The sequence below is a fragment of the Geotrypetes seraphini genome, chromosome 5 (assembly GCF_902459505.1).
Source record: "Geotrypetes seraphini chromosome 5, aGeoSer1.1, whole genome shotgun sequence".
Lineage (NCBI taxonomy): Eukaryota > Metazoa > Chordata > Amphibia > Gymnophiona > Dermophiidae > Geotrypetes > Geotrypetes seraphini.
The window spans coordinates 44,320,484-44,340,252 of NC_047088.1; the positions used below are offsets into that span (position 1 = coordinate 44,320,484).

General features: G+C 42.8%; 1 protein-coding gene across 3 annotated transcripts in view; it reads left to right on the forward strand.

The window, feature by feature from the left end:
- Window positions 1-19,769, forward strand: part of GPC4 (glypican 4) — a 213,047-nt gene that overhangs the window by 124,755 nt on the left and 68,523 nt on the right. For all 3 annotated transcript variants that reach the window (XM_033945374.1, XM_033945375.1, XM_033945377.1), the window contains exon 2: window positions 1,612-1,770. In XM_033945374.1, coding sequence (XP_033801265.1) covers window positions 1,612-1,770 — 159 coding nt within the window. The remainder of the gene's footprint in view (window positions 1-1,611; window positions 1,771-19,769) is intronic.

The window sequence follows — 19,769 nt, forward strand, 5'->3', positions numbered from 1 at the left end:
AATCCAGGCCTAAATGTTAAACAGGATTTGAAATTGACATCTGTGTTTCATAGATAACCAAGTTAATAGTGGGGTGACATGATCATAACAATATTGCTGCAGAGTTTTTGAAGCTGCCAACGTAATGAAACCAAAACGCCACAATAAACAGAATAGCAGATACTGTATGGTGGTGGTGGTGGGGAGGGTGGGAGAGACAGAGGGATGATGCTGGATGGTGGGGAAAGAGTTATGCGATTTATCAAGCAGTTAAATTTTTTTCATGTGCAGCCCTAATTTTTAAATAACTTTTTAATTGTTTTAATGTTGAGTATGTGGCGCAGTGGTTAGAGCCACAGTCTCGGCACCCTGAGATTGTAAGTTCAAATCCCACGCTGCTTCTTGTGACCTTGGGCAAATCACTTAATCCCCCATTGCCCCAGGTATATTAGATAGTGTGAGGCATTGGGACAGATGGAAAAATGCTTGAGTACCTGAAGTCCCTCCTTGAGGGCCGCAATCCAGTCGGGTTTTCAGGATTTCCCCAATGAATATACAGTCAAACCTCGGTTTGCGAGTAACCCGGTTTGCGAGTGTTTTGCAAGATGAGCAAAACACTCAGCAAACTATTGACTCGCAAACCGAGTGTTGATTAGATTTGAGATCACCCCCCGATAACCGGCATTGCTCCCCCCCCCCCCCCGCTCACAAAAGCTCCCTCGCTCCAACCGGCACCCCCTTCTCCCCCCCCCCGCCCGAACAACTTAAACTTACCCCCCTCCCCCTGTCTGGCACCGACACGCAGGCACAGATCGTGCCCGGTGCCTAGAAGATCTTCCGGCTTCTGCCTGCCTTGAGCATGCATCTGTGCATGCTCAAGGACTTCTAATTCTCCCTCTCGCCGAGATTCTCGGCGAGAGGGAGAATTAGAAGTGCTTGAGCATGCGCAGATGCATGCTCAAGGCAGGCAGAAGCCGGAAGATCTTCTAGGCACCGGGCACGATCTGTGCCTGCGTGCCGGTGCTGGTGCCAGACGGGGGTGGGGTGGGGGGGTAAGTTTAAGTTGTTCGGGCGGGGGGGGCCGGTTGGAGCGAGGGGTCCTTTGCGAGCAGGGGGAGCGATGCTGCTTATCGCGGGGCGAGGGGGGGAACGTATCAAAGTGAGTTTCCATTATTTCCTATGGGAAACTCGCTTTGATAAACGAGCATTTTGGTTTACAAGCATGCTCCTGGAACAGATTATGCTCGTAATCCAAGGTACCACTGTACATTGAAAGCAGTGCATACACATTAATCTCATGCAAATTCATTGGGGAAATCCTGAAAACCCGACTGGATTGCGGCCCTCAAGGAGGGATTTTTCAGACCCCTGACTTAGACTATAAATACTTGGAATGAAAATTAAAAATCTCAAATGATATATACAGCTTGATTTTACCAGTTATAAATTAGGTATGTATTTTGGCTGGAGTGTCTCAAGGTACGGTCGTAAGCTGCTGTTTACAGTTCTCGGTATGTTCTGTTTCAAAATTCTTCCTATGTGGAAGCTGATGTGCCAAGAAAAATCACTATGCTACTTGCAAAGCTGGAATGTGTAAAGCTTCAACAGATGTTTATTGCTGATTTTTTTCAGGTGACCATTTGAAGGTGTGCCCTCAAGGTTTCACATGTTGTAGTCTAGCAATGGAGGAGAAATATAGCCAGCAGACGAAGCACGACTTCAAGAATGCCGTGACAGAGCCTTGCAGTCTTATGCAAACTACATTTGCTTCCAGACACAAAAAGTTTGATGGTAAGTGCATATATTACTTTAAACCAGGGGTGTCTGACCTGCGGCCCTGTGAACTATTTTGTGCAGCCCCGGTCGAGGGTGAAGCAGTGTTTTCCTCTGCTGCCCCCGGGTATTTACCGTCTTGCCAGCTCCCTCCTCTGTCTTGCTGCAGCGTTTGCACGGCCCCAGAAACATTTTTTTCGGCCAGTGCGGCCCAGGGAAGCCAAAAGGTTGGACACCCCTGCTTTAAACCATTATCCTTTTACAACTAATTTTGTAACTGGGTTGGGGGAGAGGGGAGTGAAAAACATACATTTAATGAAGTCTGTCTAAGTGCCAGTTTTGCCTGTGTAAAATTAAGTAACCAGAAACAGCCTGGTTAACACACAAATGGTCTTTCACAAATTTATACACATGCCAAAGGTGCGATCCCTCCCTCCTCTGAGGTGAGATATTAGATCCTCTCCTGGCTGTTGGCTGGCTGTGCAATCACCATGCACCCCCTTATTTCTCCCTCCTTCCTTCGAGGAACCAGCATAGGCCTTTCTCCAGACCTGCCTTAGACTCTGGCAGTCCAACTGGGTGTTGGGGCAGGAGTTATTCTCTTACACTCTGCCCATGCAGTCTCGCGGAAAAAAATGGCTGCATGAATTCCTACAGCAACTTTGCGTGTTTTAACAGTCTCATGAAGTTGCCGCAAGAACTCGCGGCAACCTTTTTTTTTCAGTGAGACTGCACGGATAGGAGCGTAAGATTGCTCCTGTCCCGACACCCTGCTGAATTGCCAGAGTCTAGTATAGGCCTAAGAGGAGGCCTAAGCTAGCTTCCCGAGGGAAGGAGGGAATAAGGGGGTGCGTGGTGATTTGTACAGTCAGCTGATGGCTGGGACAGGACTGACAACGCATCTAGGGGGAGGGAGGGATTGCTCCCGGCTCGGCTTATCACTGGACCACCAGAATTTAAGGTGGACCTTGGAGAGGCCAATGTTGGGTCTGGGAGGGGGGAGAGAGCAGGTAGTTGTAGAGCAGTGATCTCAAACCCTTTGCAGTGCCACATCAAAAAACTATAAATCAAGTCCCTTATTTCATCTTACAGAAGAGGTGTTTATTCCAACATTTTCTTAAAACTATTCAAACTTGTTTGCTGTTGTAAATATCCCGGAAGCTTATTCCACTTCCGATTACCCACACACGAAAATATGCTAGCTCTAGACACAGCTTGTCCCAACTGTTTCACTATCGGACTAAGGAGGTCATCGTGAGTCACCAAGCGCAACATGCGCTGTGGTTCGTGTGGCAGAACACTATCCATCAAATGTTTCAGTGCTTTATTGTGTATCCAAAGATGCACCAAGACCAGTAATTTTATAAAGGATTCGATGTTCTAATTTTAACCAATACAAAGATATATAGCACTAGTTTTTAAACCCGTTACATTAACGGGTGCTAGAATATATGCCAGTCTGTCTTTCTTTATTTATGTCTCTCTCCCTGCTCCTGTCTCTTTCTTCCTTCCTTTCTTTCTGTCTCTCTCCCTCCTGCTATTTTTCTCTCTCTCTCCCTGGCACCTTTGTCTGTCTGCCTTTCTGTCTGTCTCTCTGGTCCCCTGTTTGTCTTTATTTCTGTCTGTCTCTCTCCCTGGCCTCCTTTGTCTGTCTGTATTTCTTTCTGTCTCTCCTCCCCCCCCCACACTTTCCTTTGCAGAAGCAGCAGCGGTATTTCCCTTCCCCTCCAGGTCCCTGTGAAGTAGTAGCAGCATTTTCCCCCACCCCCCCATTCCCTTCTCCCCCCCCCCACACTTTCCTTTGCAGAAGTAGCAGCGGTATTTCCCTTCCCCTCCAGGTCCCTGCTGAAGCAGTAGCAGCATTTTCCCCCATCCCCCCATTCCCTTCTCTTACCGTGAGCTGTCCTGCTCTGTTCGGCCCTTCTCTTCTCTTAATGCGATCTGGCCTGCTCCGTTCGGCCCCTCCCCCTTCCCTTCCCGCGGGCTGGCCTGCTGCGGCTGAAGGATTTTTTTCAAGTTTCAAAGTACCGGCGGCTCCTCTCACGATCCCCGTGGTGGCTGATCTCCTGTAAAGAGCAGCCTGCGATGGTGGCCGGCTTTAGCGAACCTCGCAGGCCGCTCTCCAACTCGGTAGCACGTTCCCTCTGACGCGATCCCGTGCGTCAGAGGGAACGTGCTACCGAGGTTGGAGAGCGGCCTGCGAGGTTCGCTAAAGCCGGCCACCATCACAGGCTGCTCTTTAGAGGAGGATCAGCAGCAGCAGCGGCGAGTTAGGGCGGGAGGTGTGTTCCCTGCTGAGGACGCGGGCAGGGAGAGAGCTTGCCTGGCTTCCATGGTGAGTGAGGGCGGGAGGAGGGGAGTGGCCAGAATGTTCCCTGCCGCCGGATTGGCGGCCATGGATCACACACCCCAGCGGCCGGGAACACGAAATCCTAAGTGCGCATGTGCGCTTAGTCTTTTATTATATAGGATTCTGTCACATGATCACTCTTTCTTAATCAAAATATTTAAATAAAGGACAGAGATGAATAATTTCAAATTACCATGTTATGTACAATCTGCATTGCAGTTGACACAGGATTAAGGGAGTCATTCTCCTTAATCTCATGTACTTTCTACCTCAAAAATAAAACCGTGTTAAAAATGTGGTCTCGCTACTTAACTTGTGGCACTAACATATAGGCTTGTGAAATGGGGAGCTACAGGTAGAGGTGTCGGCACTTACATATGAACGTTATGAAATTGCTGGGTCTGTGCCATTCACTTTTTCTGACGTGTCTGTTTTTATAATGGGTTCTCCGGCTGGCTGTGCAGGCAAAGACGCATGCAGATCTGAAGGTATTTTAAGATTCATCGTCGGCAGATCCTTTTCTAAACTACCATCTTAACTAAGCATGTCCCAACCTGGATATCTAAATTCTGATTTTTTTTCTTCTATTTAAATTGTCCCTCTCTGTGTTTGTATTTGAAAAGAGATCAATGCAAAGATAAATGTTGTGGTGAGCTGTCAACCATGGCAATCGGCAAATATTTCTGTGTTATGAGTCTGCGGAAGTAGACATATTTTGCCCTCAAAGCACAAGTTGAGAGAGTCGTATCCCCTGGAGGAAAGGGGAAGCACTAACAGATCAGGAGAATTATACAAGTACAGCAAAAGCAGCTGGCAAAAGCCAGTTGGGTCGCTGAAGCAACATTACTTTGATCCCCAGGGTAGAAAGGGAGATGAGATTGCACATGAAAAAGAAAATAACCCAGAGTTATATTGAAAAGCAGTCGTGAACAGAGGCTGGAAAAAAACAACAATTTGGAATTTGTTTGTTTATTAAAGGTTGCTACACCACATCAAAGTGGCTTACAATTATACTAAAATAGTGGGAATAAAACCCTCTAATAATTATAGAAAAGTATTAGTCATCCAAGACGAGAGTAAATCACGAGACATAAACAGTAAAGTGGTAAAGTTATGAAAACAAATCTACAATCGGGAACAAACACTGACGCTCACTCCAAATAAGCTTGTTTTGGAAAGAGAAGTTTAAAAGAAGTTTTAAAATATACAAAATTTAGCTCTGTATGAAGAAGTTGGGTTAAAGTATTCCAAAAGGTAGGGACGCTAAGCAATAAAAGGCTGAATGCCTTGTTGATTGGAGATGGCCTTTAGAGGGGACAAGAAGGACTAGGGTGGTGATCACCGAGATCAAAGCACCTGTGAGGACAATTAGGGAATAGTCGAAGAAAGATGGCAGCCCAGAAGAAGGACTTTTAAGATTTTAATCCTCATGCTTGCCAAAATTATTTTGGATTAAATGTTTTTGCATGGAGAGGAATCACATGGTTGGATCATGGCATATGATCACATGGTTGGATTATGGCATATGATCTAGGTCAGGGGTAGGCAATTCCGGTCCTCGAGAGCCGGAGCCAGGTCAGGTTTTCAGGATATCCACAATAAATATGCACGAGATAGATTTGCATCTCAAGGAGGCAGTGCATGCAAATCTATCTCGTACATATTCATTGTGGAGATCCTGAAAACCTGACCTGGCCCCAGCTCTCGAGGACCGGAATTGCCTACCCCTGATCTAGGTAACGCAAGAAAGATATAGCATAACTAGAAAAGGTTCAAAGAAGAGTGACCAAGGTGATAAAAGAAGGTAGAAGGTAGACTTCCTACTATCAAATAGCAAGATGTTGGAAAGAGTATGGATCCATAAGTCAATCCAAGGGCAGCTTATGAATGGGAAAAAGTATCTATCTTGAACCATAGTCCATCATGATCTTTCACCAAACTGATAGAAATTGAGCACTACCCCCCCTCCCCCCCCCAAGCAAGACAGGGTAAGTATTCTGCAAAGATTGGAGGTTTTGAGTATAATACGATAGTAAACATAGTAAATGATGGCAGATAAAGACCCAAATGGTCCGTCCAGTCTGCCCAAACATACACTCTATAATTTAATGATTTAATTTATAGAGTTAATGATTTAATTATAGAGTTCTTTTTCTTAAAGTATTTCTGGGCCAGAAACTCATAGCTCTGCCCGGGATTGTACATCTACTGGAGTCTCCGTCAAAGCTCACTCCAGCTCATCTAAACCATCCCAGCCCATCCTCAACTGAATGGCCATATACGTGACATATACCGTGCAAGTCTGTCCAGTACTGGCTTTACTTAGTTCTTCAGTATATATCATTATTTTCTGATGAGATCCTCTGTGTTCATCCCACGCTTCTTTGAACTCCATCACCGTTTTTCTCTCCACCACCTCCCTCGGGAGTGCTTTTCAGGCATTAACCACCCTCTCCGTAAAGAAGAACTTCCTAACATTACTCTTAAGTCTACCACCCCTCAACCTCAGATTATGCCCTCTGGTTTTACCATTTTCCTTTCTCTGGAAAAGATTTTGATCTACGTTAATACCTTTCAAGTATTTGAACGTCTGAATCATATCTCCCCTAGCCCTCCTTTCCTCTAGGGTATACATATTCAGGGCTTCCAGTCTCTTCTCATGCATCTTTTGGCGCAAACCTCCTACCATTTTCGTTGCCTTTCTCTGGACCACTTCAAGTCTTATGTCCTTTGCCAGATATGATCTCCAAAATTGAACACAATACCCCAAATGGGGCCTCACCAATGATCTGTACAGGGGCATCAACACCTTCTTTCTTCTACTGGCTACACCCTTTCTATACAGTTTAGCATCCTTCTGGCAACAGCCACCGCCTTATGACACTGTTTCTTTGCCTTTAGTTCTTTGGACACTATCATCCCAAGGTCCCTTTCCTGTGCTTGGAACCAGTAAGTCAGATAAGTAGGCTGAGCTCCATCTCCTTGCCTTGGCTTTGGGGCAAGAATACATTGTACATGCTGAGGTGTTTCTGATAATAGCTTTCTGTGTTCGGAATAGTCATGTAAACATTGGTTGAAAGAAGTATGCCTAGCAGAGTTGATTATAGCAAGTTCCTGGTGCCAAAGAGATGCTGAGGGATAGAACTTTTGGTCTTTAATTATTTCAGCTGTTTTTCACTTTCTCTCTGAATAGCGAGTCTTACGATACTTACAAGGAACATCTGCAAATGTGGAATGGACATCATTGCGTAGCCTAAATGTTTGCAGCTATGCATGCTCCAAACCGTACCGATTACAGCTTCTTCAAAGATTTCTTTCCCAAATGAGCTAACAAAATAGGATTCCTTCCCACAAAGAGAATTGGAGAAATCTCTGCGTTTCTTTACCATTCTTGTATTTACTTCTGTTGTGACTGAAAAGCATGATATCTGGACCTTATTAAATCCTGTGGGTGGCAGCCTACAAGAAACGGCCTGAGCAGTAAGTAGATTCTGCCACTTATGGAGCTGTTTGTACCTGTTCCTGGTATATTCAAAAATTGTTACTGTTTTGGGAGGCACTCTGTTTTAGAAGACCAAAGATGTCAGATCCTGGTTACATTTCCTGTTGAAGTGTAGAAGAACTTTAGCTATCTTGCTGACACATTTTAGATATGAAATGACCTGAGGAGAATCAGATGGAATTGCTGTAGACCCTTCCTCATCACTGTAAACAATGCAAGCTCATATTCCAAGTCCAGCGTAGGAAAGAGCGAGATGAAGGGATCTGAATGAGTATCTCTCTGTGCAAGGCCACGCCAGTTATCACCGTTACCAACACCGATGTAGAAGACATAGTAACATATGGCGGCAGATAAAAGACCTGAATGGTCCATCCTGTCTGCCCATTAGCTATTCTCATAAACCTTTGTGAAAGGGATTGCACAAAAGTGATAGGTCTGCAATGAAGACATCTTTCACAGTGCCAAGAGACACCACAGAAAGTGTATTGGCACTGCTGTGTGTTGGTGATGTCGGAGCACCTTATGTTAATGGGCATGAATGGTATCCCTACAGCTGAGGCATTCGGGTGTAAATGTTTAGGATGGAAGGTTCCCGAACAGAGTATACACAGCCCTTAAGCTTCTGATTTAAAGCTTGTTTTTGTGTTTTTTTTCCTTCTCCTCTTCATTGACTTTAAGTGATAGCAGTACTTAATAAGGACTACATGTATTTTGTGTTTACATATATCTTGTTTGGGCATTGGTTTCCTCCCCCAACCCCATATTAGTGGGCTCCTATATTGACAGATGAAGTGGTTGGTTGTTTTATTTTTCTCAAATCTGTGTTTTTCAAAATTTTTAGTGTCCTAATTGAACGAAAGAGGGAGAATAATCTGCTGTCCTTTTCCCCTGACAGACCTTAAGTGCTGTTAATTGCTGTTTTAACCAGAGCTAATTTAATCTGCAACCACAGAATGGGTTATTTTGCAAAGTGTGTCATAATCCTAAACCACAATATAAAAATCTTTTAAAAGACGGCATTAAAATATTGTGGGCAGCTATTTGGGGCTTACCCACTAGTGTGCAGTAGCTGCTTGTTGCGATGCCAGCTGTGAGATGTGGGTTTGTGTAATGCAGATTTTTTTTTCTCTCTTGCTATTTGCAAGCCTATTCACTAAATACATTACATCTAAATTATATCTTACAAGCAGTTTTGGTCTGGTAACTTTTCACCCATCAATGCATGGTGATGTAGAAGTCAAGACTCTTCTATTAGCTTTTAAGGCTCTCCTAGCTACTTGGTAGCAACAGTTTCATCATGTTGTCTACAGTCATTCAATGATCATCTGGTCCTTCCCTCACCAGCAGTTGCCCACTCGGAATCTACCGGACAGAATGCATTCTTCTTTTTGGCACTGTCCTCATGAAAGTCTTCCACTTGCCACTACAAGCTGAAGCATCCTTCAAAAGTTTTAAGACGACACAAAACTCATCAGATCAATAGCTATAACTTTGTTTATAATGCTTAAATGCAGCCCCAGCAGTGGGGAAGTGAAGCTGATGGACTTCTATGGTCTTGTCCCGTATATGACAAGACAGATCAGGAGTCTAGGCCTTGCCTATTGCGAGGGGAGGGAAGGACATCTTATAAAGCAGTGGTCTCAAACTGAAGATGGACAAAGCGATGGGACTGGACGGGATCCATCCCAGGATACCGAGAGAGCTCAGAGAGGTTCTGGCGGGTCCTGTTAAAGACTTGTTAAACAAATCGCTGGAGACAGGAGTGGTTCCCGGGGATTGGAGGAGAGCGGATGTGGTCCCTATTCACAAAAGTGGTCACAGGGATGCAGTGGGAAACTACAGGCCGGTGAGCCTCACTTCGGTTGTTGGAAAAATAATGGAAGAGTTGCTGGAAGAAAGGATAGTGTACTTTCTTGAATCTAGTGGCTTACAGGATCTGAGACAACATGGCTTTACAAAAGGTAAATTGTGCCAAACAAACCTGATTGAATTTTTTGATTGGGTGACCGGAGAGCTGAATTGAGGACATATGCTAGATGTAATTTACTTAGATTTCAGCAAAGCCTTTGATACGGTTCCTCATAGGAGGCTCTTGAACAAACTAGATGGGTTAAAGTTAGGACCCAAAGTGGTGAACTGGGTTAGAAACTGGCTGTCAGACAGACACCAGAGGGTGGTGGTTAATGGAAGTCGCTCGGAGGAAGGAAAGGTGAGTAGAAGAATTCTTGGAGTTTCTTATTACAAACTAGTGTTTAAGCCCGTTACATTAACGGGTGCTAGTAAAGCCTCCTTAACCTCAAATATCCCCTATTTTCAGCCCCAGCTCCAGCTCCAAACCCATTTCCCCCCCAGCCCCCTTCTCCCATCTTTTCCCTTTCAGCCCCCTTTTCTCACCAGCAGCATTTCCCTCCCCACCCCACTTCCCTGTACAGTAGCAGCATACCCTCCCCCTCCATTTCCCTGTGCAGCAGCATTTCCCTCCCCCACCCCACTTCCCTATGCAGAAGCATCTCTTCTGTGCTCCCCTGTCCCTCTTCTCTGCTCCCACAGTCCAGCAGCACCTCTTCCGTGCTTCCCCTGTCCCTCGAAGACAAACTCACCGAGCACGTCCGCTGTCCGGTGCCGGGCCACGAAGCAGGCGTCGTCCCCGTAGCATATGCCATCCGCGGAAGAGGAGCAGAGCACGGGGAAGAGGGAGGGTGAGCCTGTTAGAGCCGGTTCCTGCGCATCTGCCGTAAGGTGAGCCAACCCACCGCCATCTTCCACTTTCGATGTCGTGTTCCGTGTGCAGTAGCCGTGGAGCCAGGCCCCCTACGCCCACGCTCCATTAATATTCAGATGCCATCTCTCTTTCTCGCAGCGGGCTTGCCGGTTCTGGCCAGAAAAAGTTCATTTTTAGTTCAAAGCTGACACTGCGTCTCCTCTCTCGATCCCCGCCAGAGTCGGAAGTCTTCTCCGACTCTGGTGAGGTTCGATAGAGGGCTTTGAACAAAAAAATGAACTTTGCGTGGCCGGAGCCGGCAAGCCCGCTGCGAGACAGAGAGATGCGTGGTAAGCACGCATGCGCACTCTGCCGGCCACGGAACTACAGATCATTAAGAGTGCACATGCGCGCTTAATGTTTTATTATTATAGATACCTTGAGGGGATCTTATAACTTATTAGTGGGCAACATAAACACCCATATGGAACAAACGGGAAACCCAGAAGTGATAGATATTAATTCTTTTTTAATCACATTAGGATTTTCAAAATTAGATGCAGAGACAGCTCATGAAAATGACACAAATTAGATTTAATTACCTTCACACAAAGAGAAATAACTGATTTCAAGATCCAATTCAGTTTGGGGGCATGGGAGAAATGCATCTGGTCAGACCACTATATATGTAATTTTGATTTAAGTTGGCAAAAGAAACAACCCCTTTTAAAAATAATAAAAATACAAATACAAAATTTATCACTAGTAGAGGTATTATAAACCCAACAGAATTCTGGTCCCACTATGAATTACATTCTAAAATAGAGGAGGATCAATATTTCCCCTTTAATTGGGAAAAGTTTAATAAGAAAGTTTTAGATCAAATAGCCCCACTAAAAATTTATAATAAGAAAGTGAGGGTCTCAAACGAGTGATTTGACTCAGAATTATTAGCCATTAAATGGGAAGCTAAGAAAACTAGAAAGAATTTGGCATAAATCCAACAAAGAAGAAGATAGAACAAATTGGAGACAGAAAACGAAAAGTTATAAATTTTTGATTAAAGAAAAGCGTTCTAAATATTATGCACAGAAAATTGGAACTTCTAAAACAAATAGTAGAGAACTGTTTAAGCTAGTAAATAGGTTAACTAACACCACAAAAATCTTGAAAAAGAAACTGAATCAATTCCGTTGTCTAAAATCCTTGCTGAATTTTTTAATAATAAAATTCTTGATTTGAGAGCTACAATACCTTCGATTACAGTTGATTTTAATAGTGAATCTGAATTTGGGAAAAGGCGTCCAGGGCAGATATGTTTTGGGACCATTTCGAGTCCCCAAGCTGGCAATTTCTAAACTTGTTTAATAAATATACTAAATCAAACTGCAAACTAGATGCCTGCCCTTCAAAATTAATGAGAGATTTTAAAAAGGATTTATTCAACTGGTTAACCTTTGTTATAACAAGAGGGATTTTTAATGAAGAAATGGGAATATTTGATCACACCTATCCCAAAAGACCAAGGGGCATCTATTGCTCTAAAATCAAATTATATACCCATAGCAAGCATACCTTTATTCACCAAACTTATGGAGGGATTGGTTAATCTAGAACTGGTGAATTATCTAGATAAATATAATATTCTTAATGAACACCAGTCAGGATTTAGAAAAGGTTTTAGTACCGAGACAGTTTTAGCGAAGCCTGGGCCAATCAGGCCTTAGACTTAGCGGGGATGGGCCGGGAAGGGGCGGGCCCACCTCATTTCGATGAGGCGGGCCTGCCGGCTGGACAGCAGCAAAACCCGGCCGGCCGGCCAACACTTTAGAAGTTAGTTGGGGGGGAAGGTTAGGAGGTGGTAGCGCGGGGGAGGTCGTTAGCATGGGAAGTCCGGAGGGGGTGCAGCTTTCTGGCAGGAGGGGTTGGGCACCCTCCTGTCGATCGGGAGTTTCAGGGGGGCGGCGTTCCGGCAGGAGGGGTTGGGCACCCTCCTGCCAGCGATCGGGAGTGTCAGGGGGACGGCCTTCCAGCAGGAGGGGTTGGGCACCCTCCTGCCGGCGATCAGACAGGCGGCCGCTATACTTATTGCAGCAGGGAGATCCCTTGCCGTGATAAATATAGCGGCTGCGTCTACTTACAATGTAGGCCAGCTTTTTGCTGGCCTACATTGTAAATGTCTCTTCCTGTACTAGGGAGATGCGTAGGGCTGCCTAGGTTCGCCTACGGCTTTTAGGTGATATTAGGTGTCTTGCGGGCCTCCCTAGGCTCCCGGAGGCACCTTCAATATAGGCGGCCTGCCTGGGGAGCATTTTTTTAAAAAACGTGCATCCCGATTGGCTGATTAGATAGCTGTAGGATGCCTACAGCTGCCTAAACTCGGGACGCACTTTGCAGAATCAGGGTCTCACTGCAGAAATTAAATTAAATCTTTTACATATATGCAGATGACATTTCCATTTTAATTCCTTTGAATAACATAACGAAAGAAATTTTGGAACAAATTTCTTATACTATGTCTGAATTGGAACAATGGACAACCAATTTTAAACTAAAATTGAATACAGAAAAGACAAAAATTTTTTTTAGCAAGTCCAAATGACAAAATAACTAAGACATCGCTTCACCTGAATGGTCATGACTACCCAATTTTAAAATCTATAAAAATACTGGGAGTCACTTTAGACTCCCATTTAACTTTGGTAGAACAAACAAATTTGGTGGTGAAAAAGTGCTTTTTTTACATTATGGAAATTAAAGACCATCAAAAAGTATTTTGATTTTTTTTATCCTTTAAAATGTTGGTGCAGGCATTGGTATCATCCATATTGGACTACTGTAATATTGTCTACTTGGGCGCACCAAAGAAAGTTGTGAGAAAATGAAGAGTAGTGCAGAATACAGCTGTTCGCCCGATATTTCGACTGAAGAAAAGCGATCATATCAGTCCTTACTACAGATCATTGCACCGATTACCAGTGGAGGCATGAGTAATGTTTAAATTCTCATGCCTCTGTTTTAAGTCAGTTTGGGGATTGGCACCTACGTACCTGCTATCTTATTTCGTGCTATATAACCCCGTGAGGATAACCAGGAATTGTAACCTATTTGCTTACCCGAAGATTTTAGGCTGCAAACTTAGGTCTTATTTTCAAGCAAGCAAACAGTCTTGGTTGGGTAATTATATCAGCGGAGCCATGCTATTCTATGGCGCTTTTAGAAAAGAAATTAAGACAGTATTATTTGACAAATTTATCTCTTAATCTGTGCTTTTATCTTTAACATAATTAATTTTACTCCATTAATTTTAAATTTTTAATGTCTTTTTAATGTAACAGACTGTATTCCATTTCTTATTACCGTATTTGCCGGCGTATAAGACGACTTTTTAGTACCTTAAAATCCTCCCCAAAGTCGGGGGTCGTCTTATACGCCGGGTACAGTTTACATGCCCTTACTTGCGGGGCTGGATGTACTCAGTCGCGTGGCTCTTCTTCTCCCTACCTTCTCTGCTTGCAGCACAGAGCCGAACGGAAGTCTTCCCGACGTCAGCGCTGACGTCGGAGGGAGGGAGGGCTTAAACAAAGCCCTCCCTCCCTCCGACGTCAGCGCTGACGTCGGGAAGACTTCCGTTCGGCTCTGCTGCAGGCATGGCAGGTAAGGAGGAGAGTAGCCTCGCGGTACCAAGAGAGAGGGGCGGCCGCCCCGCCCCGGTTGCAGCACAGCCGGCCAGGTCCCCTTACTTTTGTGGCACTTCCCCGACCGACCGATAACAGCCCGGGTCCGACAATCCTCCCTGCCCTGTAGCCGCGAATCTAAATTACCTTCTTACAGCAGCTGTAAGAAGGTAATTTAGATTCGCGGTTAAGGGCAGGGAAGTTTGTCGGACCCGGGCTGTTGTCGGTCGGTCGGGGAAGTGCCACAAAAGTAAGGGGACCTGGCTGGCTGTGCTGCACCCGGGGCGGTAGAGAAGGGGGGGGGGAAGGACTCTGAAAGCACTTGAAGACAGAGGAGGGAGAAGAACGCTGAAAGCACATGGGGGAATACAAAGGGGTGGAGAAGGAAGAAGGGGTCGTCTTATACGGCGAGTATAACACAAAACGCTATTTTTTAACTAAAAGTTGGGGGGTCGTCTTATACGCCCAGTCGTCCTATACGCCGGCAAATACGGTAGTTTGTATTTCACTGATTGTCCAGTTTTTCTCTTTTGTGGAAACTGCCTAGAATTCTTCTGATTAAGGCGGTATAGAAAAATAAAGTTATGTTATGTAGTGGAGTCCCTCAGGATTCGGTGCTGGGGCCGATCCTGTTCAATATGTTTGTGAGTGACATTGCTGAAGGGTTAGAAGGAAAAGTTTGCCTTTTTGCAGATGATACCAAGATTTGTAACAGAATAGACACCGAAGAGGGAGAGGAAAATATGAAAAAGGATCTGCAAAAGTTAGAGGAATGGTCTAATGCCTGGCAACTAAAATTCAATGCAAAGAAATGCAGAGTAATGCATTTGGGGATTAATAATCTGAAGGAACCGTATATGCTGGGAGGTGAGAAGCTGATGTGCACGGACGGAGAGAGGGACCTTGGGGTGATAGTGTCCAAAGATCTAAAGGCGAAAAAACACTTATATTCCACAAATCGTAAACATCTCTGCAGATTACAAAAACATACAAATAATAAACGCTTAAACAATAAAATTATGCTGAACATCATAAGTGCACTTTTATCACACACAGTTCCCTTCATAAATCAACAAATGCTTCCTGAAAGAAAAATGCCTTGAGAGCTTTTCGAATCTTACGTACTGCTTCTGGAAGTGCATTCCACAGCCTAGGGCCCATTACGCTGAAAACCCTAGAACGGATTGTAACTTTGGTGATAACATGCAAAGGTGGGGCTTCCAAAAGATGTTGAGACTGTGGTCGCAGCAGATGAGATGGAATATATGTATATATAGCTTCCACTCCTAGAGGATTCATCATTTGGAATTTTAAGGAGGGTATTTTTGAGGTCGTTTCTTTCCCAGGGTTAGAAAAATCAACACAGTCTTCAGGGCACACCCAGCCAGTTAGGTTTTCAGGATATTCACAGTGTCTATGTATGAGAGAGACTGGCATATCACAGAGGCAATGCTTGCAAATATGTCTTTGTGTGTTGTGGAGATCCTGAAAACCTGACTGTAACATAAACACACTAATGAAGTGTTTTCTCAATCCAAAGAAATGTTTGTGATTACTTTTGGGGTAGATTCCATTCTGACCCAAAATACGGATTGCAAAGATACTCTTGCCGCTCTCACTCCCAGCATTTGCCATCAGTAGTTATCAGCTGGCAGAAACGTATGTTTTTGCTCCTGTCACGCTATGCTATGAGCGTCGTAGCTTTTACCACATTAGCCAGCGATTTTTAAAAAAAAAACCCAAAAAGCCCTAATGGCGGCTTGATAAAAAGGGGTCTAAAATTTGTCACAGCTGCATGAAACAATAAAACTATAATTTAGTGCTGTTGACTGAAAATATATAAACTTACTCGTATGTTCACTAGAAATTCCAAAATTGTTAACTAAAAGAATATATTGCTAATTTCTACATCTATATCGAATAAAAAGGCATATGATTTAAGTTTACACATTTTCAGTCAGCAGCACCTAAATTATAGTTTTATTGTTTCATACAGATGTGATAAAAATTTTAATGTTAGTAGAATATTGCACGTCATATGAATTCCCTGAGGAAGCCCTCTAGCGAGGGTGAAATGGGCCCCGTCCAGTTGAATGAATATTTTTCATGATGAGAAGTGCAAATTTTGTTTAATATTATATCTGCACTACAATTTGACATGTTTTTGTAAAAAAAAAAAAATTTAAAGAGGGTTTTCTGAGACCTATGAATGAAACTACTCTTAAGATAGTAGATTCAGAAATATTGTTCTACAGCCTGGGTTTCTGAGGTCTCTTTCCCTCACAAGTTTGACTGACTTTTGACAAATTTATCTTGGTGTCTTCATGTGTTTTGTTTTGGGTTTTTTTTTTTTTTGTTTGTTTTTACATTGAACTGGGTTCATTTCCTATTGTACCTCCTTATGACTCTGGGCAAGTCACTTAACCCTCTATTACCCCAGGTACAAAATCAGAACCTGTATAAAATATGTAAACTGTTTAGTAACCACAGAAAGGAAGCATATCAAGTCCCATTCCTTTTCCCTTACTGGAATTGAGCATGTATTAAACATAATTAAATGCTTTTTTGAAAAGCCTTTAAGAAAGGGTAGAATTGTTTGCATTAGAGGTGAAATCAAAACTACGATGTTTTGTTTCTATTCTTCAGATTCTTTTTATCTGTTAGGATCAAACTCTTGAGTTCTTATGGCTTAGTGTGGAGCCAGCTGCAGGGTGGAGTGTTTCCCACATATACCTTTTCTCCAGAGGAACAAAGAGCAGCAAAAACGATATGCGTCAAAAGGCTTTTTAATTCTTTAGGTTTAGCTTAATCTTTAGCGTAATTTTAGTTTTTAAAGAAAAGAGATGCACAGAAATGGCGTACTCTTCACGGAAGGCTACCTGAAGCTTCATAGATAGCGGGTTTTGTTCTGGAATCAGTTGGGTGGTAAAGTGAGGCTCATGTTATGTTGGATTTATTTGGATAGGTCTGATGTGGTGGGCTCCATGCTTATGGATTTGTCTGCCAAGGATCATGTGTGGATGCAGAATAGCTTTTGGAAGAAGAAAGACTTCTTTTTTTTTAAAAAAACCACTTTATTTAGTTTTTAATGCCAACAAAAAGTGCAATACAATTTACATATAAATAATAATAATCAAATAAGCACTTATAAACAATTGTAATCTATACAAAAAATAAAATTCCCTTCCCCATCCAGCATTACCATCACTAATAATATCAAAACAATATAGACCCCCTCCCACTCCCACCCACCCCGCTTCTTGAAAAAAAAAAGTGTGTGTGTGTGTTTTTTTGCTGATGCTAGACAATAGTTGGCGTGTAATCTGTTTCCCATAATCTCTTTTGGGCAAGCTGAGCTAATATAAGCAATATCTTGAAGGGGCAAAGGAAGCAGATAAGGTAAGTATAGTCTAAGGGAAAGTTGCCAAAGTCACTTGTCTGCACCTCAGCCACTGCCCGGACCCATTAAAATGTACTCTAAAATGCATGGTCCAGCTGTATCGGAAACAATTGGGGAAAAGCAACAGGAAGACAAACACAGAAAATAGAGCTTTAAAAAAAAACAAGTGCCACTGGCTCAGGAAGGTACAAAGAATAAACAAATGCAGTCTGCAGCAATGAAAACCAAATCCTGAAGCAAAAAAAAAAAAAAAAAAATCTCCAATTTGTCAATTTCTGGTTTTTGGAGGAAAAAGTGACCTAATTGCTCCTATAGATTGTAATGAGAACTATATAGCTGTGACTAGTGACCTTTTGGCTGTATGCTTACCCTAGTCAGGAGTTACAGTTGTCCTTGGGGGGGGTAGGAGGGAGGGGTGAACTGTGGCTCTAGTTTGACATTTCCTCAATGAGATCCAGAGCAGTTCACAACATCAATTCAAATATAGCATAATCAAAATGTCAACTGTCGTCCTGTTATTAGAGTGAACCAGACCATCTTACACATTTCAAATAAGTTTATCACTAACATACTCCATCTCCAGAATACTTGGGAGCAACCATATTAGCAAGAAGCTCACAAGCTTTGTCGCTGCCTTGGAATTGGAGGAGCTCCTTGCTGGATCATATTCACAATTGAGATGTACTGTGTATGAACCAATTGGCTTTCATTGCATGCGAGATAGCTTAATTCAGTGGTCTCAAACTCGCGGCCCGCCAGGTCCTATTTTGAGGCCCTCGGTACGTTTTATCATAATCACAAAAGTAAAATAAAACAGTTTCTTGATCATGCGTCTCTTTAGCTATAAATGACAATATTATTATTAAAATATAGCCAAAAGGAAAGATTTATAAACTATAAAGAGTTTTACCTCATGCAAAATTGTCATTTCTTTAATAAGACATTCACTATTTTTTATGTGCGGCCCTCCTAATACCTACAAATTGAAAATGTGGCCCTGCAAAGGGTTTGAGTTTGAGATCACTGGTTTAATTGTTTTGAAAGAATGTATAAATAAGGATTTGGGAAAGCAGCAGCTGAAGGATAGTACAAATGGTTAAATGTGTGCACACTAGTGTCTGGATTATTTAAAAAAAATAAAATAAAAATCAAGAAGTATTGCCCAAAATAAGTTTTCTTGTCTGAGCCATATGGGAATGCCCATTCCTCAAGAGAGCTTTTGAACTGCAAAAAGGAATTGACTAGATCTCACGACCGGATGCTTGAAAGTTTTGACAATTAAATTTGAGAAATGTGGCCGGGTTGAGCAGGCGATATTTCTACCAGCAAATGAACTGCACATTATTGGACTTTTACCATACTGCTTGGGTTTTTTTGCCGACTGTTTTCTGACTCAAAATTATTCCTTCCGGAATGTTCAAATATATTATCCCCTAGTGTTTTATGTATTTGGTTTCATATCCCATCTTCACAGGAGAGCTCAGAAAGGGTTACAAGATTGCATACGTACATAATAAAGTGTGTTTATACAAAGTGATTGCAAACATGGCGTGGCAGGATGTCTGTCAAAGATGGTAAAATATAGTTAAAGCATAGTAAAACATAACATGAGAGACAGCATAATGAGCATAGATAGTGTAGTAAAACTTTAAAAAGTTTTCTTTTTAAAGATGCTTTTAATCTTTAAAAATGTTTTACAAACTGTACAATAGTTACGCTCTAGATATCTACTATTCCTTCCCTATTGTTTTTCCCATATATGGTTCTCTTCTCTACTTTAAAACAACAAATTGTAACTTTCTCCCTCCATTCCTTGTGTATCAATAAGTCTGTAAATTTGTCAATTTAACCCACTAATTTTTAATTATAAATATTATGTCCAGTTGTATGTTTATTATTATTTTATTGCAACTCGGTTAGTAAATTTGAATAAGCGATTTATCAAATCAAAAAATAAACTTGAAACTTGAGCATGGCTAACCTAGTATGGCAAAATATAGCAAACATAGTGTGTCTAACCTTGTATGATATGTAGCATGGTAGAACCTAGCATGGTAGACGTGGAATAACAAACATTGTGTAGCAGACATAGCGTGAGAAATTGTAGCATGGTAGACATAGTATGGCAAATATGCGTAGTTTGAAAGCTATGACATATAGTATAGTTGAGAGAGAAAAAGTGACAGCGTGTTAAATGTGGCAAAGCATTGTTTGATGGAACTTTATCCAGATGTGGATCAGGTCCTCAGGTGGAGCTTGGGCGGGTCTGGGGCGGAGCTTGGGCGGTGGTACTCGGTTGATATTTGTTAGACTTAGAGCAGTGTTCTTCAACCACCGATCCGCAAAACTTTTCTGCCGGTCCACAGGGCCGGCACATCCATCGGGCC